Below are 26,415 nucleotides of genomic sequence, written 5' to 3' on the forward strand. Positions count from 1 at the left end.
GAGGACTCTCCCAGAAACAGAATAGGATAAGAAATAACAAAGATTTAGGCAAAGAGAAATATTTTAAAAAATCTTTTCCCTGGAAATTCCCTCCTCTGTTCTTTTGTTCATGGTTCTTCAGGGGATGATAAGGACATTCTGTTACATTTCTCTATTTCTTCAAAGAGAAGATTTAAATTTCATCTTTGGGGAAGATAGCTATTGGTTAAATAACTGGTTATAAATAGCAAATTTAACCTATGAAATAGTTCTATTTTTCCCCTTACTTAGGAAGGGTTACAAGAAAAGGATATGGCACCCACATGTGCACACACAAACGAAAGATATTGATAAAAGAGCTAAATTGTCAATGCAGACACACACCTTTCCAACTTTGGACTTCGCCATGTGCCCTTCCCCTACTTGGAATAATCTTCCTTTCAAAAACATCACCTTCTAGAAAGCACTTCTCTTACAGATCTACACTCAAAAATTTCTAACTCTGGGGATGTTTCTTTGACTTTCTTTAACTTTGTAAGTTTTTCCAATTAATGTAACTCATAGCACCATGACCTTGTCAGTAATGAAATTTCTCATAGCTTACAATTAAGTATTTATTTATGTGATCATATAACTCATGCCATTATGCCTTTCCTAAAGTGTAAGCTCCATGAAGACAGACTGTCTTCTCTGTCCATTCCAGTGTACCCAGTGGTCTTCCTACAGTAGACAGTCAAAAAGATTGGAGAGTCATCAAATGAGGTGCATTTTTTATGCAAGATTTGGTAACTTACTGCCCTATCTGTTTTGTGTTTCACATGGACATGTTCTCCAAATATGTACCATGGACACTAGGCAAGAGAAGTATTATCAAAAACTAAGTGTCTGATTCATGAAAAAACAATACCACGGTATGTGGCCTCCATCCATACCATCTGAGAATATGTGCTTGATTGTTTCATTTTATTTGTTTTTCTCCACAGGAAAATTTTCAAAGCATCTACAGTAAACCTACACTAGGTTTGTGTTCATAATTTGTATGCTAAAGTTCAAGCTGAGTACTGTCGACTTTCTGGACTGGTTAGTTCTCTGTTCTGGGGGTCCACCCTGTGCATTGTCAGATGTCTAGCAGCTCTCCTGCCCACTACCCACCTGATGCCAGTAGCAGCTTCCCCCAACCCCACAAGTAGAAATGAACAGAAATGTCTCTAAACGTTGCCAAATGTCCTCTGGAGGATAAAACTTGCTCCTGGTTGAATGTTATTGTTCTAGAGGAGGAACTTGACAGATTCAAATTAATATATAAGTGTAATGGAAGGGTGCTGTTGAAATACTAGTGCAAAGTTTTTCCAATATACTTCACATTAAAAAGGAATGGCTCGTTGTGTTAGTCCTCATTTCACGGCCTACAAAGAACATTATTAATTCAAATTGTTGCCATTCGTAATGACTTTATTTTATGGTTTTGAAAATATCTTAATCTGTAATCATTCCCTAGGGGTTTTCAAGTAAAAATTGAGTCTGTATAAATCAAGTAAATCAAGAAATAATAAGCCAGCATAGGTCAGACTTCTAATATCCAAAATTTCACTTATGTTCCCTATGCTTTTAATTAAGCCTTTTGAATTTGATTTTGCTTCTCAGGCACATAAGCTCACTTTAATATGGCTATGCAAATGAATGTACACTGAAAGTCTGAAAAATAGAATTAAGCAGGGTTTTAAAAGAAATTTAGTTGTAGTAAGTTGAGACTTTTAATTTAAACACTACTACTCACAAAACACATCTTGTATTCCTTCAGGTACCAGATGGCTCATTACCTTAAGGTAGACCAAGAATAATTCTGAAGGTAAATGGATTTACCTTTGCTTTTGATGGCACACTAAAATAGTCCTGCTGTGTGACACTACTGTGCTGTAAATAAAACTAGATGAAAGGAAAGGTTGGCAATTATCCAAATCTAGATTAGGCAGGCAATTAAATTGAACAAGGTATTCACAAAATGCATTTTTTCGCTTCCAGGTTAAATACAAGATTGTTCCCCATTGATTTGATTTTTTGCATGAAATCCAGCCTCAATGTCCACATCAATGAAATGGTTGTGTTAGGAATAACTACCTTCTACTTCAGAGTAGCAATGAAGATATGGTATACAAAGATGATACAAACAAATGGTACACAATGGTACACAAACAAATGATCTGTGCCCAGCAAAAAAATTTGAATTTTAATGTCAATTGATAAAACCACTGACATTTTATTTTTAAAATAAGTTTCCTATATGTTTGTTTACTTCTTCAAACAATGCCTGTGGAAAAAAATAATTTCTGTGGGTGGAATAAAACTGATTTGATAATTACCTTACAATAGTTCGTAACTTTCTACTGGTCTTTATATCCTTCAAAAATTTGACATACATATAGTTTTTCATTATAGAGAAATGGTGATATCTTTAACAATATTGCATGAATACTACGAATCTCAGAAAAAGCAACCCTAGAAAAAAATCACAATGTATATTAGGAAACCCAAATACACTTGTTTTTATTTTCCTTTCCTTTTAGCAGATTTTCTTCATGCTTACATATTAACAATTATATTTACTTAAATTATCTTTTAAAAAATAAATGAAAACAGCTACTTGGTTTTAAAAAATGACTAAAGTTCAAACTCATTACCTGTGCTGTTGTGCTCCTCAGTGCGTTTTTACTTCATTGTCATTATTGGGTCTTGCATTTGTAGGTCCCTGGCAAATCGCTTTTTTGAGCAGCTTTCTAGGGTAATACACAGAGAAGATTCTGAAACTTTTATTTTTTTGGCCTAAAAGGACTTGTACGTTGATTTACACAATTCTGTGTGAGATGGGTGTGTTTATGTGAATGTGTAAATGGGTCTTTCCATAGGGAATTTTATTGCATTCCTTTTTGATTGAGTATGAATTATGCTATCAATAGATTTATGAAATATAATGCTGACTTGCATGGTCACAAATTGATTTACAATGTGACATACTCTCCCTTTCAAAAACCATGAAGTTTTTTTTTTTTCTATTCTGCACTTTTCAGTGGAAATATCAGTTTCAAGCTTTTCCCAGGGCAGTTACAATGGAGAAGTTCTACTTCTGCATAATCTCTTATGTATTGCATTCATAATAATATTTGAGAAAAGAAACTAGATAAAGACTGTAAAAAATTGCAATGATAATCATATGAAATAGAAGGAATCTATCATTAACACAATTTGTAGCTCACCTTTGTATGTTACAGATGTGACAGTAATCTTTAGCTTTATCCAATTATTTTTTTAGCTCAAAGTAGAGAGATGTGGTTTTGAAAATGAAATATATCATGAAGTTTTAATGACTGTTTCCTTTCTTTCAGAGAAAAAGGCAAGAAATTTTATAAAATTTAAAGTTATTTTTTTCAGTATCCACAGAGAAAGATCAAAACCTTAAACCAAAACACTCCAATGTTTCAGGTTTTGTTCATTTGTTTTAAAATCGTAAACCCACTGGGCAAATTTGATGTTCAGAACACGGACTGACAAACAAAATTTAGTTATTTTCCTTCAGCCTTGTATAATTAATAGTCCTATTTGATAAAATAGGCTTTTCTTAGAGGAGATGCTTGGGATTACAGAGGAGTATCCGAAAGGTTCAGAGAGAATAGGAAAGGTTTAAGTTTTCTTGCTGACCAAGACATGCAAAGTATATTCTAATAAAAAACAGAAACACCACAAAACACAGTTAAGCAAGTAAAAAAATGCAAAATCTAAGAAAAACAAAAGACGATAAAAAATAGGAAAGTACTATCTGAACTGTAGGTATATATATAAAATATATAAAAATATATAGTAATATATATATATATACTCATGAAACATTGCCGTCATGACATGACAAGTTGTATTTGTGTTTACTATAAGAAAGAAAGTCTAAGATTAACTGTTCTAAAACCCAATCACCATGGTGGGTAGACTATACTGAACATGTATTGATTTATAGATGATCCTAGGAGGTCAGTGTACAGTTCCCAATTTACCTCTTTTAGAATTTACTTGGAAGACATGCTATTTAACTTTGATGTCTTAAAGAACTTTTACTTATTCCCTCTTCATTTTTTTTTTCCTTTTAATGGCTCTGGTCAATATTTGCAACCTTGTTCTCCAGGGTAGACAAATGACTGTCACCTACTTAAGCATTTAATGTGATGAATTCACAGGATTTTCTGAGTAAAATCTTGGACCTGCTTCCAGGTATCTTATCCACTCATAGGGGAGGTGGTCTTCTATTCAAGCTTCTCATCTGGGTTTCTTAATGTCACAGGAGAACCTCATCCCTATCTTCTGATATTTGTGGATCTTGCCCTAAGCAGAAATACATCCTCCATCACAAACCCCCATCCCTCTTTCTGATGCTGTCCTTCCACAAAAGCTCAAACTCAAGGATCAATAATTATGAATGATGATGAAGCAATATGCAAGCCATCCATTCCCTTAGATATTACAAATTTTAGTCTTAGATCAAACAAAACTTGAGAGTTCCATACCACGATGTTTTGTGGAAGAGTTATTACTGTGTTGTGTCTTACTATAGAGTTTTATTGAGCACTTTATAAGAAACAAATGTATGAAACACACTACTGATTTTATCATTGGGATGTTATCTACAACCCATCATTCCCCTTATCAAGATCACAGGATACATTTTTTTATGCTTTTTAACCTGAAATACCTATAATTTGTCTTAGCAACCAGATCCTCTGAAGTCTGGGATTTGTCCTATTTTCCTTCTTTAGCAGCTAGGAAGTGCAGATACAATTTTTTGTCCACTTTTGGTATCTCTTCAGGGAAGCGTCCCTGCCATAATCTTGTTTCACCTTTGCCACCATTTTCATGAATGCATTTTATCAGGTTATAATATGTGTATTTCTGTAAGCCTTTAAAATATTTTTAGAATAAGACAAGCTATAAATATAAGAATGAATAAGTAAATGACACAGAGTGTGTGAATACATAAATTAAAACTTCATCCTCTGAAGGGAGAAGAAAAGGTCAGGTGTTACTTAGCAAAACCCAGAAGTCAATTTGAAAGATTATTTCACATGAAACAAAAGGCAGTATAGACTTCAGGAATAGTATAGCAGACTTATTTTAGCATGTTCTCCAGGAATTGTCCGCAGATTTAGTTTTTTGATAAGTAGCATATTAACCATATATTCCTTCTCACTTTCCTTACATCTAACATGGAAGTGGGACTATGAATATCAAAATTCCACACAGTGGGCTGCCCTTCTGATTTTTTATGACATTCTCCCAAAGTGAGTGATAGACACTACCCTTTAGCCTTCTTCGCTTGTATGTACATGTATTTAGCCCTAACTAAAGGATAATACTCATTTAAATCTTTCCAATTAAATTAGCATAATATGAAATATATGACAATACACTCCAATTATTTTAAATTGCTGTGCTATATCCTACTCATTTGTAATTGCTCATTTTAATTTTTTTTCTAAGAGTTCATTTAGATATGAATACATTTCTGCTCACTTAAGTAACTGTAAATTGATCAGAAATACCTAGAAATACCTACAAAGTTCAAACAAAATCCCAAGATGTGTATAGTTTAACATATTTCTGTTAAGATTTCTTGGCTGGTATTTTCCCTGGATGTGAGAATTTCCCCGGATTTGAATCTTTACAATAATGATCCCTCACACCTCACCTCCATCTCCCATGTCCACTCTCTCCTTTAAGACACACCTCAAAACTGAACGTCTGCACAGAAAGCATTCTGATTTAAAGAAACCACACAGATTGGTCCTGTGCTCTTCATACTTTGAAACGTTTATGTATTTTATTGGTTGATTTCTATTTCTCTTTCATTCAAACATAGATTTTTAATCCTTCTCAAATAAATCGTATGAGAAAACTGAAGTTGCAAGAAAATAGTGTTGAGAAAGAGGTTAAGAATTATGGCTTGGTTACTGAGTGTTTACATCAGTTTAGTTTGGGGGGCCTTAATTTTCTCACTTACAAATGAGACGATTGGATTTTAAGATCTGTGAAGGCTCTGCCTGGCCTTAAGCACTATTATTTTTAACTTATTTTTACTTATTTATATTTTCATATATATGTTATTTTTTAAATTTTTTATACCTTCTATAGCTTGTTCAATGGGATTTCTGGATTTGATTTCTCTTTCTTTACCCTTTAGTTATGATTCTGAGAAGAGTATACTGCTTATGTTAAGCTAATAATGGACAATTATTTATAAGAATTTTGTTGTATTTTCTAGCAAATTATTATTTTTCTGTAAGATATTTTATTTGTGATATAATACTTTCTATTTTGTGACAAATGCCCCACAGATATAGCAAAATATCAACAATCCTTCTATGGTAATTGGGTTCTGGGTGATGATGGCACGTGTTCCCTGCTCTTCAGTGTGACCTACCGCAGTATTCTGATGGGCCACAGAACATATATTTCAAAAGCAGTTGTAGCCTGAGAACATTTTGGAGACAGAAGAAGTTGGCATGGCCTGGGTAGTCCCTATGTCTCCCCACTCTACGTTTTCCTCTGTCTTCATCATCAGCAGTCCCAGGCAGGGTGTTTGTTCCATTACCTTTGCCTAGTTATTCAAAATGCAATAATGGCCTTATGCATGATTCCCCCAGGTAGAATAGGTAAAGCACAGAGAAAAATGCAAATTGGAATCTTAATGTATATGTATGATTTATATATGAATATATGTATGTTATATATTATATGCAGTATTATATATTATAATGTGTATAATATATGTAAAAATATGTGCATGTAAAACATATGTAGTAAAGAAATAATATGTAATAAATACACATCTACATATGTATAAACATGTATTTATGTGTGAATATATGTATATTATATATCATATATTATGTATTCAGTATTATATATTATAATGTACATAATAATATATGTAGTCAATATACCTAATGTGTGTATACAATGCTTATAATATATATACTAATGAAAATAGTCTCTACTAAATACACATATGTTATTTATTATATATTATTACTATTAGTATATTTTATATATATATAGTATATATAAAGAGAAAAAGAGAGAGATGCTATTCCTAAAAGCCTAGGCTCTATGTTATAAAAACCAGAAAACTGGAACTTTAAAAATTTATTGTTACTGTTGCTTCTTTCATTTTTGCTTTGATTTTAAAAGCTTTGCTTTAAATACCACCAAAGTGTTTACAGCCTGAACCCCACAGTTGAGACAAATGTGTGATAGTATAAGAACTCAGCTCCGTATTTCCCCTCTTACAGGCAGGGGAAACATGCAGTCCAGGCAGGACACCAGGATGCCTCAGACTTGGGGAGAGCCTGTGCTCACGTGCGGTTGGGTCTCTGGGATTGGAGAACCAGGGTGCACTGTTTGCTACCCAAGGTGCCTCTGGGAGACCAGGGATGAAGGCAGAGCAGACTTGGACAGAAACGGCCTGAGAGAACAAGTGGGGCTTGAAGGTCACTTGGGGCTGGGTGCTGCTGTGTGGGTCATGGATCCCACTGTGATGAGGTGTTGGGGAAACAGCCCAAATGAGACACCAGATGGAGGATGTGCTGAGCTCCAAGTGTCAGCAGCAGCAAGTGAGCCCCGTGGGGCTCTCCAGCCAGGGATGTGGGCAGTGGATGCAATAGCATTAGAGGCCAAGACCCAGGATCAGATGGGACAAATTACACCCCAGTGGATGTCCTGGAGGAATGACAGCAAACACTTCTCCCTTAAAGTCTTTTTATCTTTGCAGGGAGATGGGAGAAAAGAGATTCATAAAATTTGCATTTTAAATTGAAATTGAGGACCTCCCTGTGGCCCCAGTGGGAATAGGGGCTTGTGTGCCTAGTTAAGTTTAATTACAGGGAAATGAACAAAGTTCCACACACTTGATGCTGTGCTATAAATATTAAATATAACACAGTCACACATCTTCATGCAGCGTCTCAGTTCATCATAATGAAAATAAAATAAAGCAGCCACTGCAGAAAGGATTGCAGATCTGGAGATTAGCTGAAACACCCTTGTTCACCACTAACTACAGACAAGGGGGCAGATTTACTAAAAGTTATGCAAAACGGCCAAGCTGAGAACCACCAGAGCTGGAAGTACTTTTATTCCAGTGTGCTTTTCACTATGACAATCTGCAGGCAAATGACTGCTTCTACAGAATGGCAACATTAACCAACCATTTTTTAATTGGAAAAAGATCATGAATAGGAATTTCACAGAAAATTCCACTATCTTAACAAAACAAATGGACTTCCCCCTTCCACATTCACTAACTAAAAATTCTTATCTATAAGCAAGAATAAATTCTCAATCCAAAGTACATAAAGCCATATACTACAGTCTATATTATTTTGTATGCATTTTTCATTTATTTCATCATAGGGATCATATTTAATGGATGCTTCATTTCTCATGTAAACCCACCCCTGTTAGAATGGCTATTATCAAAAAGACAAAAAAAAATAACAAATATTGGCAAGGATTCAGAGAAAAGGGAACTCTTATACACTATTGGTGGGTGGGAATGCAAATTCGTGTAGCTATTATAGAAAACAGTATGGAAGTTCCTCAAAAACCTAAAAATAAAACTACCATATGAGCTAGCAATCCTAAGTCTATGTATATATCAAATGGAATTGAAATCAGTAAGTCAAAGAGATATCTGCACTCACGTTCATTATAGCACTCTTCACAATAGCCAAGATATGGAATTATCCTAAGTGTCCATCAATGGATGAATGAATAAAGAAAATATGGTGTGTATAAAGAAAATACGGTGTGTATACATACACACACACACAATGGAATTTCATTCATCCATAAAACAGAATGAAATTATGTCATTTGCAGCAGCATGGATAGTATACTGCTCGTAACTATTTCCTCCTGTTGAACATTTAGATGATTCAGAATCTTTTATAAAGGTTTCTGCCAATTCAGTGGACATGTATGTAAACAACCTGAGGGTTCAAATATACCCTGAGAACAAAAGGAACAAACACTTCCCAGAATTCAAAAGGCAAATATTGCTTTTAGACGTGAAGAATGGCTCTATCTGACTAATCCATTTTTAGGAGATGAAGTACAGTAACATGTTATTTGATGTAATAAACATAGCAGCCAGGTAATCAGAATGCAACTTCTATTTATGGATTGCCAAAGTATGTGATTCAACATTTTAGAAGTTTAAAATTTAGAAAAAAAATCCTTAAAAGTTGTAAATGAGTCCTCATAAAAAAAAATACAAGTTGATTTTTACCATCCTTTCCCCAATTTGAATTATGAAGTGCTTTATTGGTTCTGGAAATTAAGTATTGATTTTTAAAGCCATACTTAGACAATTTTGCTAAGGAAAGGAATCTGCAAATAGTTTGCTATGAGTATTCATTTAAAGACATCAGTACTTGATGCTTCTAACAGTATATTGCAATGCTTGAATCAATATTCAAAGGTAAATTATATTTAATTAAGTACAAAAAAGCATATAATAGTTGAAAACCAAGATGCTAATGGATAGAAACAGCTAATTCTGATTTTCTATAAACTCATTGCAGAATTCTAAAGAAGACATATAACCAACACATTTTATCAATAGCAATTTTTACATAAAATTTATTTCTTTAATGATTTTTTCAACATTAAATGTTGTTGTCTTTATTTTAATGATACTCTTAGAAAATGCATAATGTATGGAATGGACAATAGATTTTCGTTTTATTTCCATTGATATAATTAGTTACAGACCTTTATGTATTGCAGAATAGATAGGAACAATAACAGAAGAAACTTTGATATGGGATGAATCTTTTCTTTGAATAGATTTAGAACAGATTTAGAATTATAGAAAAATTGGGGAGACAGTATAGTTTCCATATACTCCACATTTAGTTTCTCCTCTTGTTATTACATTATGTTATTATTACATTAGTATGGTGCATTTGTTAAAATTAATGAACTGATATTAATAAATTATTATTAGGTAAAGTCAATCTTTATTCAAGGTCCTTAAATTTTTTTTTCTAATGTCATTTTTTAGTTCCAAGATCCTGTTCAGGACAACACATTGCATTTCATCATGGTGCCGAAATGTCATGTGCTATCGAAATGCAATGTGCATAGCCTTCTCTTGGCTGCAACAGTTGTCAGACTTTGCTTACTTTTTATGACTTTGACTGTTTTGATGAATATTGCTCAGCTATTTTGTAAAATGACCTACTCTATTGGAATTTGTCTGATTTTTTTTTTCATGATTAGAATGGAGTTCTGGGCTTTGGGGAGGAAGACCAGATAGGTAAATTCCCATTTGCACTACATATTATCACGTGTGAATACTATCAATGTGACTTACTATTGGTGATGGTGACTTTGATCACCTGGCTCTTCTGCTTGGGAGATTTACTTGTTATCCTTATTTATTTATTTAGTCATTTATCTATATTAGTATGGACTCAAGGGAGCACTTCCTTACTTCCTGCCACTACAAGATACTCCAGAATGAACTTGTATATCTCTTTCCCCAGTCCTAGACTCATCCATTTCTCCAAGGAGCCCTGGGTAGCAGGAACACTCCTTGCTACAGGAGTGTCATTGTTTCTAGGACCTCTCAGATGACAAGGCTAGGAGATGTGTGTATACTAATGTGTGTCTGGGCTGAGTTTTAATCAATCATCAAAAAAAATACATGCTTTGCCTTAACATTGTACTCTTGGACTTGTTCAGTGTAACAAATAATGTGTTTTAATATTTTCTTTGCAATTTTAACTAGTGCAACCCCTGTGGAAAGCATTATGGAGATACCTTAAACAGATTCAAGTAGACCTACCATTTGATCCAGCAATCCCATTATTGGGCATCTACCCAGAAGAACAAAAGTCATTCTATAACAAAGACACCTGTACCTGAATGTTTATAGCAGCACAATTCACAATTGCAAAGATGTAGAAACAATCCAAATGCCCATCAATCCACGAATGGATTAGTAAACTGTGGTATATGTGTACCATGGAGTATTACTCAGCTATAAAAAATAATGGTGATACGACATCTCTTTGGTTCTCCTGGAGAGAATTGGAACTCATTATATTAAGTGAAGTATCCAAAGAATGGAAAAACAAGCATCACATGTACTCACCAGAAAATTGGTTTCCCTGATCATCACCTAAATGCACATCGGGGAAGGATACCAATTGGATATCAGACTGAGATGGGGGGTGGCGGGAGGGGGTGGGTGTATGCCTACATGATGAGTGCGTTGCGCACCATCTGGGGAATGGTCATGCTTGAAGGTGCTGACTCGGGGAGGTGAGGGGTGGGGGGAGGGGATGGAGGTATGATTACATGGTGAGTGCCAGGTGCACTGTCTGGAGAATGGACACGCTTGAGGCTCTGACTCAGGGAGATGGGTGGGACATGGTCAGTGTATATAACCTGAACTTATGTACCCCCATGAGGAGCTGAAATAAAAAATATATATACATATATATTTTTTCTTTGCAATTTTAAAGGGAAATAGTAAGTTGTAATGAACTACCAGTCTCCAAATTGATAACTGATGGCAATAATAACAATTAATCATTGGATTTCTATTAAATAAAAATAAACATGCATAATTCTGGTATAAAAATCTGCATTGTTGAACTCCTTTTGAAACATTACTAAGTAGAAATTTTAAAGAATATTGATAGTCTGTTGTATGTTGTTTTATATTGTATTTTTGCTTTACCCGGTCAGGATAGCAGTAAACTAATAATTTATCAAAAGATGTAACATGGGCTAATCTTTCAAATTCAACTAATCTAGTCAACTAATGCACCAAGTTATATATCAAATAATTCAAAGAGTTAAAGGGAAGTGTTTTCAAATCGTTGGATGGTGATTCTATGAGATTGATTTGTGGTCAATAGGAGATTATTTATCTTTTAGCTAATACCATTGCTGCTTAATTTTAATTTGTAACTAATCTCACCTAGGAGTTCATAAATATATTAATATAGCATTATACAAAATTATATATTTTAAGAATCTCTAAATTTTTAGCAAGAACAAAAAGTAAAATATTGTCCAAATGACCTGGGGAAGTTAGTCTAAAGATTTTTATTGTTTCGGTAGTTCACAAATAGCTGAGATTACAAAATCAAATATTTTACCTTTTTACTTTTGAAAAATTTTCCTTTCTGAGATTAACCATTTTCCAATTCATTTATTATTATAAATATGATAGTGTTTATGTAATAGGATTGCAACAGTTTTCCAATTTGATATAATAATTTGATCTTAGTAGTAAATCAAGACAATAAATTAATTAAGTTGATTTAGTTGGAATGCATCCCTTTTAACTTTTAATTTGAATGTTTTCATTTCTCCATGAAAATTCGTCACTGAAATAATCAGATAAGCATTTAAAAATAAATGAATAGGTTCAACTTTAAATATAGACTTTTAATTCACCACAGATTATATTACTGAAAAATATATTGTCTAATATAAATTTTCAATTTAAAACAATGTTAAAAAGCAAGTCTATTTTAAAAAGAAGAAGAAAGAAACCAGGAAAATGCCCCCAGATTATATTTTAAGCTTATAAAATGATACACCATTAGAATATGTAATGGGATTTTAAGAATATTTTCTAAATAAAAGAGGAGAAACATCTAAGTGTACTCTAGAAACTTTATAAAAAAGTTCTGAGATATAAAATGATAGACTTTGAGTTTGACTGAAGCAGCCACAGGATGTGTGGCCATGTGGATTTGGATGCATGTATTGAAATTTCAGTGGATTTATTGGTGATGTTTCCTCAAGTATGTTCTGGGGAGCATGAGTTCAGTGAGATGTTAATAGTTGTGATTCAAAATAAGGGTCTTCTGATAAATAAAATGTGAGAGATACTGCATTAAACAAAATAAACAGTTTTTTTGTTGTTGTTTAGGGGAGTTTTGCTGCAAAATTTCAAAGAGCCTTTGCTATACAAATGTGCTTCCTGAATCTCCAAGCAAGAACATTTTCCCATACTTACTTGATCAGACAAATTGATGACTTTAGAACACAAAACTCCTACCCTGTTCATTAACAGAGGTATCTTCATCAAAGTCTACAATATGCCATGCATTTCATATATAATATCATATATAATCTCACATTTCATCTTTGCAACAAACCATGAATTTGTTACTATTATTTTCTCTTCTGTAGATAATAAAACTGAGAATTAAAAAAACAATTAAATAATCTTTTCAGGGTCAGTCAATTTAAAATAAGCCATTAGAAATATGAATCCCCTTCTACCTGGAGTCCTCCATTACTCTTTCTTCTATCTAAATAGCTTTAGAAAAATTTTAGGACATAGATGATATTTTCTATGTTACATGAATAATTATCAGTGAAACAGCAAGCGTATTGAGAGGCTATGGGAACTCACCACCTTCATTATCTTCATCAATCCTTCCTCTAAACCATTCCAGTTAACTGTACACACTAACTAAAAACAGTGTGTTTGCTCAGCATAGGTGGCAAGGTTTTCCCTCCAACCTGATAGCATTCTTTGAACCCTTCTTAAAGTGAAATTCTGGAGAGTCCACTGATAATAATTTTTCCCTTTGCTAATCATCTCACATATAAATCACACTCACTTTAAGTTATTTAGTTACCCAGAATAACTAAGAGCAACAGTTTATTTCTCTTATATTTAACTTCAGTTTAGTATACATAGTTATATAAGTGCATACACAAGTCCATACATAACACGACATTATTTAATAGAAGGAACTCAAAACCTGAGATCAGGTTAGCTAGTTTCTGAATGAAAACCGGGTATCACAAACCTTATAGAAAAAGTAGCTACAGTTGAGGTCTATGTAGTATTAACATTAGGCCTGTAATATCAATCTTAAATAAGGAGGTGAATGATGCATGTAAAATCATAAGGCAAAAGATCTGCTCATTTGCAGAAATTTGTTAACGTTAACTAGGCATTCCCTTTTTATCATACTATCAGATACCTTCTCTCTCATATTTTTCAAGGGGCATTTGAAGTTTTCAAGTTCATGTTAGGAACAACATGCTTTTGAAGGCACAGGTATCTCTCTTAGGGTGACTCTACCTCGGGCCAAACAGATCTTCCAAAAGAAAGGCAACTCTCTGAGTTTCTGTCCCAGGTTTGGTAGCATGAACCCACTTTGTCTGTACTCTATGCATTTGGAAGCCTGAACCTATTCCAAGTTGACCATGCAATTGATACACTAAATCAACAGCAGAACATTAATTTAAAACTCTCTAGCAATAATATTTAAAAAAATGTTTAAAAGCATCTATATTGGAGGTCTAATGAAAAAGTTTAGTAGTAACATAGATTATAAATCACCAAAATGTAAGCTTCAAGGGGGCAAATGTGTTTGTCCTCTTTATTCACTGTTATATATGCTGCACCAAAAATTCTGTGTGCCTCTTGGTAGGAGAGTAAGAACTCAATGAATATTTGCTGAATGAAGAATGAATATTAAAATGATAAAAAGAATTAAGTGCTTAAAAATAAAAATCATCAGTTTTTTACACTTAAGCAAAAATCAAATTGGTTTCCCTGATCATCACCTAAGTGCACATTTGGGAATAACACTAATCGGGTGTCGGGCAGATGTGTGTTGGGAGGAGGAGATGGGTGTATACCTACATAATGAGTGCAATGTGCACTGTCTGGGGATTGGACTTGCTTGAAGATCTGACTCGGGGGAGTGGAGGGCAAGGGCAATATACATAACCTAAACTTTTGTACCCCCATAATATGCTGGAATAAAAAATAAAATAAAATAAAAATTAATAAATAAATAAATAAACAAATATAGCCATTAGTATAACTTCGGGGATCTTTGGGTTAAAATACTCAAAAATGATGCTACAGCCAACATAATGATTGACATAAAATAATTTGGGGCCTCTCCTAAGGAAATAAAAGCATTTGAATAATTACGTTGTTACTATAACTTTCTAAACCATTCATATAAATTTTCACAATATGTTATACTTAATTACATAATATTAATATATTTATTTAGTGGTTGGTTTGTACATTAAAAAAATCAGTGTTTTTGATTCTCCCTTGTAAAATAGGAAAGATAAATATCATTACTGCTAGTTCACAGATGAAAATATATAGGCTCAAAAATATTAAATGTCTCATAAAGATATACCCCAGCAAGTCTTAAGCCCTTGTTCAGGAAGAAAATGTGAATAATTAACAAATTAAAAAAAATAACAACAACAATAATGATAATGCAACTAATGTATCCAAATATTGTTCAAAGTCCTTTCATATTCTACTCTTACCAATGACACTGGGAGGTTTGCTGTAATTTTAATTCAATTTCTTAGAAGCAAAAACAATGACCTGGTAAGATGAAATAACTCCTACTGAGAGATATATCTAGTGAATCATGGAGGTGGGACTCAAACCTGTGCTTTCTGACACCAAAACATGTGTCAGAAAGCCTGGCTACCCACTATTCACCTTTTAATCCTATGGTTTTACCATGACTTCTATGATTGTGCATGTTGAAATGATGTACATAAATATGCTACAAAAATATATCTCTGTTTTTATTATAAATATGACATATTTACCCCAGAAATTGCATGTACACAGGGAATTGGTTTTGTTTTCCCATTAATGGTGGCGGCCCATTATCTACTAAATTACCTAGGTCCTACTCTAAGCTATTAGTTATAAGTTGGCTACCCATTTGATTAAGGAGGGTAGTTGTGATTGTGAAGCTCACACTAATTGTGCATGATAATTCACTTGTTTTTGACATACACTGGTATATACAGAGAGGCAGAAATGACTCAGGCAACCCCACAGAATTCCCAGTAACCAGCTGTCTTTCTCTTCTATGCAAACTGCTAGGAAACTTCTCAAGTGCAGTAGTAATGTTTAGGGCACTGCTATCCTACAGATCTCTTTTATGTCTCTTAACCATTGTATAAGATTGCAAACTTTCCAACAGACATTCACAGTATGCGCTCGAACCATGTGTATACGCTTAATCAGTGACCTCTCAAATATTTAGTATGCATGAATTTTATTTTAAATTTTATACCTTTTCTTGATAGCTGAGGTTTAAGCAGACAGTCTGGGAAGAAAAGTAGACCAGTAATTAATTCATTCAAGCATTTGAGTGCCCTCTCTCTATAAAGACAGAGTACTAAATGCCTGGTGTTTATGCTGTACCTTACTTCAGGATATTCTAAGTCACAGAAAAACCTGTGTTTTTATCAAGTTAATAATCAAGCACCTCTTTTTTTGGTTGCTTGCTTGGTTGGATGGTTGGTGGTTTGTTGGAAAGGCAAAGAAGAGATAAGAGATGATTTTCTCATTTCTTCTCTCTCTCTCTCTCTCTGTCTCTGTCTCTGTCTCTCTCTCTCTCTCTCTCTCACACACACACACACACACACACACACACACACACACTTTTGCTTGGTCCCCAACCCCTTTGATGTTTTGTACTCAATGTTGGACTTGACTGACACAAGAAACTCCCTGTAGAAAGGCAGGTTTCCTCTGCGCTACAGCTGGTTTCCATGGTGCTGAATTGCTCATTTAAAAGTATGCGTGGATCCTTAGGTGCACACAGGGCACCAGTGCCTGTGCCAACCACAGGTCATTCAAGGCCAGAAGGAATAAGACATTTGTACTGTACATAAACAACACCAGGCCATGAAATTTTATTTTATGCATTTTGGCTCCCATTTAGAAAAAAGAAATCTCATTATCTCGTGGCATATATTTTAAGGTCAGTTAATCATGTAGGTTGTTTTCACTTTCAAAACTACTTTTAAATGGATGATTTTGTGATTGCTTGGAGCTTGGATAAATACTCAGATCTGTGAACAAATATATCTTAAAGCATCCTTTTCCACCCCGTTCCTTGATTTCCTTTAGATTTGGGGGCTGTAGGAAAGGAAAATGCTACCCTAAGTTAGTTGTACAGGCAGGAGGGAATGTTGGCTGGGATAGCCATTTCTAGCATCCTTAGATTTGTCTCTTTCAAAGAATATACTATGCAAGCAAAACACCAATTAAGTTACTAAGCACTGGAAATTTGAACACACACTCATTTCTTATTTTGTATTGTTCACAAGATTTTTTTTTTTACCAGGGTGAGTAGAGTTGATTGCATCCAAAAACCAGGATATTAAGCCTAGAGCACATCTCAGATGAAGGATATTTTAGTTATGAGTAGCACTAAATTTTTTAAAGTAATACTTTGGAAATGTTTTAGTAAAGAGTCCAAACTACCTAATAACATGCACATTATCATTATCTATAGTCTAGAAAAACGTAAGTCTGTAGTAAAAGTTAGTATTGGGAATCTTTTCCTTCCCTGAAACGTAGATCCCACATGGCTAGAGAAAATGCAAATGAAAATAGTAAATTGCTATTTAAAAAAAATGAGTATGTTCAGTGACAAAAACAAAACAAAACAAAACACTAGTTTCTTAATTTTTGTAAATGGGCTGGCTAATTGCAGGTGAGACCTAGCATAGTAATTGAGAAATTTCAGCTGCTCAAGAGCATCACTATGGGAGTGACTTGCATGGTCCCTTGCATGGTCTGTCAGTGCCTGGAAAGGGTGTAAGTTAAAGTCCTCAGAGCTCAGGGCTTCACTCTTGCTGCTTTTAAGTGGGAGACCAGAGATAAGAGATAGGAGAAGCTGGGAACCCCATGTGGTGTTGGGACTTCACCTGTGGCTTTCTCTGTGACTGTGTCTCTAAGCAGCACCAGAGGCTGGGGAAGAAGCGGGGCGAGTGAGACTAAGAGAACAGAAACTGGGTTAGGTTTGCAAGGAAATGAGGTGAAGAGCTTTGTCCACCCCCAAAGCCCAGAAATTCCTCTATGCCTCCACAGACCAAATCTCGGTGGTGGGTGCTGGGCATTTAGGGCCCCGAGTCCATGGCCCTTCCTTGCCTTTTGCACTCTTCAGGCTGCTCCACCTAGGATCCCCACATTTAGCCTTTAGTCTCTTTCTATTTCATCTGAGATCAGGGCTCAGAGTTTCCTAGAGAGTTCCCTGGACTGGGGACAGGATCATACTCCAGGCTGTGCAAATTTAGGAGCAAGTGGGAAACTTAAGTGCCTGTTGATGTTGCTAACTGATCGTCCTCCTCACTCTGTGAACCTTCAGCCGGAAGTCAGAGCCGCACTCTGCCCCACTCTAGTGGAACCCTCCAGACTTTGCAGACTCTAAGTGGAAGAACCCAACTTAGGGATGAAAACTTGGAGACTCTGGGTTAGCAGGCTCTAGGATATTCCCACGTCCCTGGTGGTCCCGATATTCTACTCAGTATCCCGGCATGTTCGCTGGTACTCAGAGCCCAGGTTGTGGGACCCCAGGGCTGCGGATCTGGACCGCCAGACGCCCACCCAGGAGTGTGGGAGAGATCATCTGCGCGCCCAACTCCAGCGGCTGCAGCGGCGAGCGACTCCTCGCCCAGAGTGGGGTGCCGGCCCCTGTGGACCTGAATCCCTGCACTTTTGCCCGCGTTTCCGGAGCACCAATTGAAAAACCCGCCGTCTGTACCTCCCGGGGAGGTCCGGGACCCGCCGGGAGGGAAGCAGTGACGCGCCTTTCCCTTTTTTTGTAGAGCCTCCTGTGCGCTCTGCCCTCCACTGTCCCCAGCTCCTGCCCCCTCGCCCGCGCGCGCTGCCTCGCCGGGACCCGCTGCGTTCGCGCTGGCCGCGGGGAGCGACCGCGTCCCCGGCGCCGACAGCCCGGGGCGCTCCTCTGGGCTCACTCACCGATCCTGAGTACTTGCGGGGCGCTCTGGGGGAGGACGTAGCAGAGGAAATAGAGGAGTGTCCAGCTGGTGTCCCTGGTCCAGAGCCCAGGCTGGGCGACGAGTGTGCCGCGCTCCATCTTCCTAGCTTCTTAATTCATGCCGAGACCCAGCCGCTGCCGCACGCCCGCAAGATGCACCCCCCTCGGGCCAGGTCCCCACCTCATCCTCCCTGGATGCTCCGGTCCGCACTCTGCACGCTGTCCCCGGAGCGAGATCGAGGAAACCCGCGTGGGAACGCGGAGCTGGCTGGCAAGGCTGAGCTCGCTCGGGGCTCGTCGCTTCTGTCGCTAGCCCATCACCGCTCCTCCTCCTCCTCCTCCATCGGCCGCAGACCGCGGAGGATCGGCGCGCTCCTGTTCCCGGAGCCCAGAGACCAGCCGAGGAAAGTTGCTGCCCCAATTTGCGGGAACGTCTCCCTCATTCGTCCTCTGGTCAGATGCAAAAGTAGGAGGCAGGTGGAGGATGCAGACAGAGGAGGAGAAAGGGGGAAAGAAGGCGAACGGAGGAGAGAGGGTACTGGGTGAGTTGGTGCAGGGCTGTGATGAGCTCTAGCAGGTTAACTGGGATCCTGGGATCGGAGCCACGCTCTTGCTTCTCTCAATCCTCGCTTTCCTCCTCCCCTCTCTGGCCCCACCCTTTATTTACTGCCCGCCCCAACCCCACTGATCCAGATACACACACGCACACACACACACACACGCACCCAGAGGCACGCTCATTCTCCCTCTCCCTCAACTTTGCGCTCTGCTGCCGGAAAGTCGATTGAGTTGCATCCTCCAGGCAGATCAAATCTAAACTATTGGTCCAAACAGAGGCAGCCTCTGCTGTCTGTTCTCAGTGCCCAGAGGAACCTCCTAGGTAATGTCCCTGTGCTCCTATTAGGGGGTGTTGGAGACGTCCAACTATGGCTGGTCCTACCATTTAATGGAAAATTGTCTTTTTGAACACCGATATTTCAGAGACCACCAGAGCTCCCGTTTTAACTCTGATAAGGATGAACAAGAAGAGAAGGGGGAGGAGAGGAAAGAGAAACCTTCAGTACTCTAAGATTATATAGTGGCTTCTTTGCTATTTAGATTCGAGATAATTTCTTGTAAATTGCTTCTATTTACACGTGCAGAACTGGGAAACAGGCAGCCTCCAGCGCCGCTGCTTTTCTTGATTTTTTTTGACTGTCGCGTTTGAACACTGGAAGATAGGCTATTTTAACAATGTAGGTTTGGAGACTATTTCTTTACAGAAGGACAAGGACACTTCTCTGGGGAAATCAGTATTTGATCATGTTGGTTTAATTTCCTTCGGGTTTTGTAGGGAATGTTCTATATAAACGTTTGCTAGTTCTGTGTGAACATATCACAGAGATTTTTTTTTCTAAGTATGGATTTTGGAACACTAATTGAAACTGAGTCAGTCCATATGAAAAACAGGTCCACAGTTACATGGGCCTAGAATGGGAAACAATTGCAAAAGAAATCTAATAGATCTTAAAATGCATTCATTCATTCAACAAATAACTACTGAGTATCTTGTATGTGGTGCCAAACACTATATTTTTTAGTTAAGGCCCAAGGGAGGCTAGGACCTCACTGCTGGAAGGTGGTCAGCTCACACATCAAGTAGTATGCCTCATTTTGGACACTTTGAGATGACAATTGACAAAATAGAATGTATCTGCAGACAAGAAGAGGGACTTTTATGGATTTAGGAACGTATGTTATACATGGGAAGACTGAGGAAACCAAGAAGAATTAGAATACTGGTTATCTTCAGAAATTTGAAGAGATCTCATGTTAAAAGAAAGTAGTCTCACTCAGTGTTAGTTAAATGATAAGAAATAAGAAAAATAAGAATGATGGATGGAAATTGTAGAAGAGTTTATAAATTTCACCTCATTTTGGGTAGCGTTTCTAAAACCAGAGAGTGTCTAACGATGGCATGACCTGCTTCAGCAGAGTCAAACTCTCCATTCATTCATTTGCTCATTTATTAGATTTCATGCATATTTATTGGGAAACTACGATGTGTGAGGCATTGTGCCAAGCCCTGGAGAAATAGCAGAGATACGGATATTGCCATCCTGAAACTCATAGGCTGTAAATAAGTATGACCATGGACATGAAGCAAAAGAGGAAGAAGGAGTTTGGAAGGACTTGTTGAGGGAATGATGCTTCAAAACTCAAAGAATGGGTAGTTCATAAGGGATTGGTAAGTATTTCTTAAAGCAAGAATAAATGCAAAAACTGTTAGAGGGTTTATTTTTAAACCTGAAGATTTGTGTTGAGCATATTAAGTAGTCGTTTTTTTCTTGATACATCCAAGGCCAATCTATAGTACAATTGCATGGCTAGAATTTGAAAACCCAAGGTCTAGAATTAAGTCAGCTTTTGGACAAACTGTGTTTAAATTCTGGTTTTACCAATTTCTAGGGTTTAGCCTTGATTAAATTGCTTTATTTGTCTGTAGTAGGTTGCTGGCGCTTACTCACATCTAGTTCTCTCCTTCTCTGACACATGAAAGCTTGTACCTTTTCAGTTAGGTAGAATCATGTGACTATTTGCCAATGAAATGTGAGTGGAAGCTCACCACTTCCAAGTGCAAATGAAGTCAGTGAATAGATTCTACATGGTCCTGAAGGACTCTCTTTTCCTGCCAAAGTAATTCTGAAAGCCACAAGTTCTAGAGGTCAAGAGAAAAGCAGTCTGGATCCCTGAAGTACATTTTGCAAGGGAGTTGATCAGAATAGTTGTCAGACAAGCAACATACTGGTGACAAGTCAGTCACAATTCAATTCTATGTTTTAATCCACAAAAATGTTGAGATGTTAGTTACTGCAGCGTCATCTACTTTTTACTGATAAACTATCTATGACTTATTACCCTCATCTGTAAAATGAGAATAATAATACCTCTCTAGGGCCATTGGAGGATTATATAAGCTACTGCATATCAAGTGTTTCCCAAAACTCTTGTTACTCAGTGTATATTAATTCATTTGTGGTAATTACTTTTCTGGTTAAAATCCATGCATACATTTGTGGTTGTAATATGCCCCAGATTGCAGATATTAAAATATTTTGTTTGCTGGGAAAGGAGTCAACAATATTGGTCCAATTAATAGTACACGAATCATAATTGGTCCAATGCAATTTAAGGAAATTTTGTTACTTTTTAACTGTGTTGCCTTTGGACTATGAGTAAACAGTTCATTTTGGTAGTCAGAAATATTAGAGAGATTGCCATATCCTAGAGCATGTTTCTTAAAGAATAAATGACACACTTAAGTTACTTTTCTGTATCATCTGTAAAATTCTATAAAGCTTAAAATGGAAATTTATTTCCTTGTTAAAATGCTTCCCTCCGTTGCTCATGTATACAGGCTCATGGTGTTGAGTTACTCATGAGTGATCTGCAGCTGCTGTTAATTTGTGTTGTGCTTTTTAGAAGGACCGTATTTTGTGCATGTATGCATCCAGTTGTTTTTTTTTTTTTTTTTTTTGACCAAAATGATTCTGGTAATCACTCTTGATTCACAATTTTTCATTTTGCCCTCTTAAGAATAAAAATGTCCAACTGAATGCATGCTGTCTTTTTTCTGTTCCCCAAATCTTAAGCTTAAGTTGATACACTGTGGTTAATAATAAATCAGTACAACAGTGTGCAGCATTGTGCTTTCTATGAGAGCTGGTGCCATTACTTAGATACTAATCCATTTAAAATTACTTAATTTTTAGAAGATAACTAGATACAAAGAAAAATTGCTTAGAGTAAGCTAAGGAATACAGATGTTATACTGTGTTTTCAAAATGTAGTGAGTATACTTGATTATACTTATAATGTGACCCAGGGCACTGAAATCAAAAGATCAAGTGGCTTTTAGAGCCTGCTGAGAACTTGTAGCCAATTTAGGATCAAAATCCTGAGTTCTTGGCTTCTTCTTTATACTCTTTCTTGCTAGGTGATGCCACATATTTCTATGACATTAAATACTACCTTTAAAGCAAAAATCCCCAAACTTTGTCTTTTGCTCAGAGCTTGCCTCTGAACTCCAGAATCATGCAGCCAATTCTACCATTTCTAACTGACTCAACATCTCAAACTCTTTTTTTTTAGCTTCAATTTGCATTTCTTTTTTTTTTAATTTCTGAATATTACGGGGTACAAATGTTTAGGTTACATATATTGCCTTTGCCCCACCTGAGTCAGAGCTACAAGTGTGTCCATCCCCCAGATGGTGCACACCGCAACCATTAGGTGTGAATATACCCACCCTCCTCCCCCCACCTGCCTGACACCTGATAAATGTTACTATTATATGTGCACTTAAATATTGATCAGTGAATACCAATTTGATGGTGAGTACATGTGGTGTTTGTTCTTCCATTCTTGTGATACTTCATTTAATAGAATGAGTTCCAGGTCTGTCCAGGATAATACAAGAGGTGCTAGATCATCATTGTTTTTTTGTGCCTGAGTAGAACTCCATGGTATACATATACCACATTTTATTGATCCACTCATGTCTTGATGGGCACTTGGGGTGTTTCCACATCTTTGCAAACTCTTGATTTCATACCATGTCATTGCCCCTATACCAAGTCCTCTCTCAAATTTTCCCATTTCCATCTGAGCACCACTTTCCATCCCGCTATTAAAACTGGAAACTTGGCAAGTAACCCTTGACTTCTTTCTTACTTCTGCCCCTCACCTAATACCCAGTTTATTTTCATACAATAATGGTTTTACCTTCAAAACATGCCTTTAATATGCTTCTTTGAAGTTCCACTGATATCATACTAGCCTGGGGTTCCTCAACCTCAAAACTTTTGATATCTTGGGGTAGAAATTATTTTTTGTGGAGGCTGGCTGTCCTTTTCGTCACAGGATGTTTAGCAACATCTCTGGACTCTGTCCACTAGATGTCAGTAGTACCTTCCTCCCAAGGTGTGACAACCAAAAATGTCTGCAGACATTGTCAAATGTCCTTTGAAATACAGAATCAGCCCTGGCTGAGAAGCACTCACTACCCAGGTCACCAGGATCTTCCATCTGGTCTATTGCAATAGACCCTCAATAGTCCCTCTCCTCTCATTTGCCTCTTTCTGTCCATTTTGTCTGATCTAAATTAGCTCCTCCCAGTAGTTTCCTTCACAGTGCACTGCTTCATTCCCACATGGTCATTACCAACTCTCTAATTATTTTATTTGTTTTGTTATAAATTTAAAGTAGACTCTTTGTCTGCTTTGTTTACCTCAAACCTCAGTGCCTAGAACTGTGCTGGCACTGGGGGAGCTTGAGTACTACTCACTGAATGAGCAAATGGATGAACGAATGACACTCTCTCATTAGACACACAACCTACAATTCATAGCTGCAAATTTGCAAGATTGAGCTGAATTGTAAGCCCAATTCCTCTTTTAGTTTCATTCAAAGGTCCTACATTGATTAGCTTAATACTTATTGTTATGCTGAGTACATGTCTGGCAAAACCAGAGTATCATCTTGCCTGTGCTTCTTCAGATTTCAGCAAAATGTTATATGGAGTAGGGGTTTCTCTTAACATTTCATTTTCAACAACATAATTATCATTACACATACCTTCACAATTTTACTGTAATTTCCATACTAACACTGGTCTATTTGCTAAAGCACTATGGAAAGCAGCTGTAGTGAAATCTTTGAAAGGAAAAAAAAGTGTCTTATGTATTCATCCCTTTACATCCTGTTATAACAACCTGAGTCTGTGAAGAAATTCAGTCACATAGAAGATCTGAACATCATAGGTATTTGGCTACTTCCATACAAGTGGGGCTTACCCAAGGGTAAAGAAGAAAGGAACCAGACTGGGCACTTAGGATATTGGGGTACCGGGGCCCCCACCATGGGCTGGCCACTAACTATAGCTCACTGCTATTAGACAAGTTCCCTCCCCTCCTCAGGCTTCAACTGCTTCAACCACAGCATGAAGTGGTTGGACTAATATCCTCCATCTCCCCTCCCAGACCTAAGAGTCAATATACATTGTAGAAATTTTATAAAGGAAGAGCTTACATCTCTGTTCTCTTTTGTTTATAAATAGGATAAGCTTTTCCTTAAGATAATGAACATTTATTTTGTGCTTAGTACATATGCAGGGCACACTGTTCTTCATGTTTTTACATGTATGAACTTAATACTTACAGCAACCTTGGGAGGTTAGTACCACTATTATGCAAATATTCCAGATGAGGAAACTGAGGCATAGAGAGGTGAAGTAATATGTCAGAAATGATACAGCTACGTGACAGAGGCAGAATTTGAACTGATTCAGTCTGGCTCTAGAGCCCCTATTTTTTCTTTTTTAATTTGTTTATTTATTATTTTTTTATGTGACCTTGTTTGTAACCCATTTATTTTCTTTTTCATTGAAGTGAAATTCACAAAACAAAAATTAACCATTTATAAATAACTTATTTGCATTTAGTACATTTACAGTGTAGCGCACCCACAAACTCTAATATTTCTAGTGCGGCTGGAAAGTCATTAGTAAGACAGGAGGAGCAACGGTGAAATCAGAGAGAGATAGTGGGAGCTTAGAGCAGCTAAGGACTCGTGGGCTGCCTTCAGGACAGATTTTTCTTCTGGATGAAATGGGGAGTCGCTGAAGGTTTTGAATAGAAGAATGACATAATCAGGCTTGTGCTTTGTTTTGTTATGGTTTGTTTCTAGGACTATATTAGGTATTAGAGGACCAGTGAATAGATATATTTCCTGCCCTCATGGAGCCTAGAGTCAAATAAATAGTTCTGCAAATAAGTATGTAATTACAAATTGTGTCAGTGATCATAATAGCTGAATTTTTTAAACTTTTTCAAGTGCAAAGGTACAAATCCTAAGTGTAGGGCTCAAGGATAAGTTATCACAAAGTGAACTCCTTCATGTAATTAATAACCCAGACAGGAACTAGAACACCATCAGCATGTGGTTCTTCCCAGACACTACCCTCAGCCCCCAGCCCATATGTAACCACTATGTTGGCTTTAAATAGCAGAGGTTAGTTTTGCCTGTTTTGAGACTAAGTATAAATATAATACATATTCTTTTGTGCCTGGCTTCTTTCAACAGCTAACATTTATTGAGCCCTTAACTATATGTCAGGCACTACTTTTAGTGGTTTACATTTCAGAGTCACCAAGACCCATTCTGCAGAAGAGGACACTGAGGTACAGAGACAGAATGCAGGTTTCATGAAGGAAAGCTATAGGTGGTGTTAAGAGATTTTAGAAAGCAAAATTTTGTTTGGATTAGGAGCTTAAGCAAGACTAATCTGAGGATATAGCCTTTATGTCTTGCCTTAAAGGGTAGTTGGTAGTTACTGCAAGGGAAAGGCAAAGAACATGCCAGGCAGAGAGAAGGTTCTGTTGTTGGAAGCTCCCAACCATACAAATGGCCTCAAATAAGGCCTGTTTGGCTGCTCTGAGTTGGAGAGACGGTGGCACCAGGTGAAATGGGAAATGTGAGCAGACTCTGGGTTCTTAGGGATCCCTACAGACCTTCCTGAGAGTTG

The 26,415-nt window shown here is 36.9% G+C and overlaps 1 protein-coding gene across 9 annotated transcripts in view; it reads right to left on the reverse strand.

Annotated features, from left to right (window-relative positions):
* GRIK1 (glutamate ionotropic receptor kainate type subunit 1) overlaps positions 1-19,435 on the reverse strand; it is a 378,899-nt gene extending 359,464 nt beyond the window's left edge. For 6 of the 9 annotated variants that reach the window (XM_045540531.1, XM_045540530.1, XM_045540527.1 and 3 more), the window contains exon 1: positions 18,833-19,435. In XM_045540531.1, the coding sequence (XP_045396487.1) occupies positions 18,833-18,950 (118 nt within the window). In that variant the 5' untranslated portion in view covers positions 18,951-19,435. The remainder of the gene's footprint in view (positions 1-18,832) is intronic. The other 3 variants (XM_045540528.1, XM_045540526.1, XM_045540529.1) reach the window with 1 other exon arrangement.
* Between the last annotated feature and the right edge of the window lie 6,980 nt (positions 19,436-26,415).

Source organism: Lemur catta, chromosome 1 (assembly GCF_020740605.2).
Source record: "Lemur catta isolate mLemCat1 chromosome 1, mLemCat1.pri, whole genome shotgun sequence".
Classification (NCBI taxonomy): Eukaryota; Metazoa; Chordata; class Mammalia; order Primates; family Lemuridae; genus Lemur; species Lemur catta.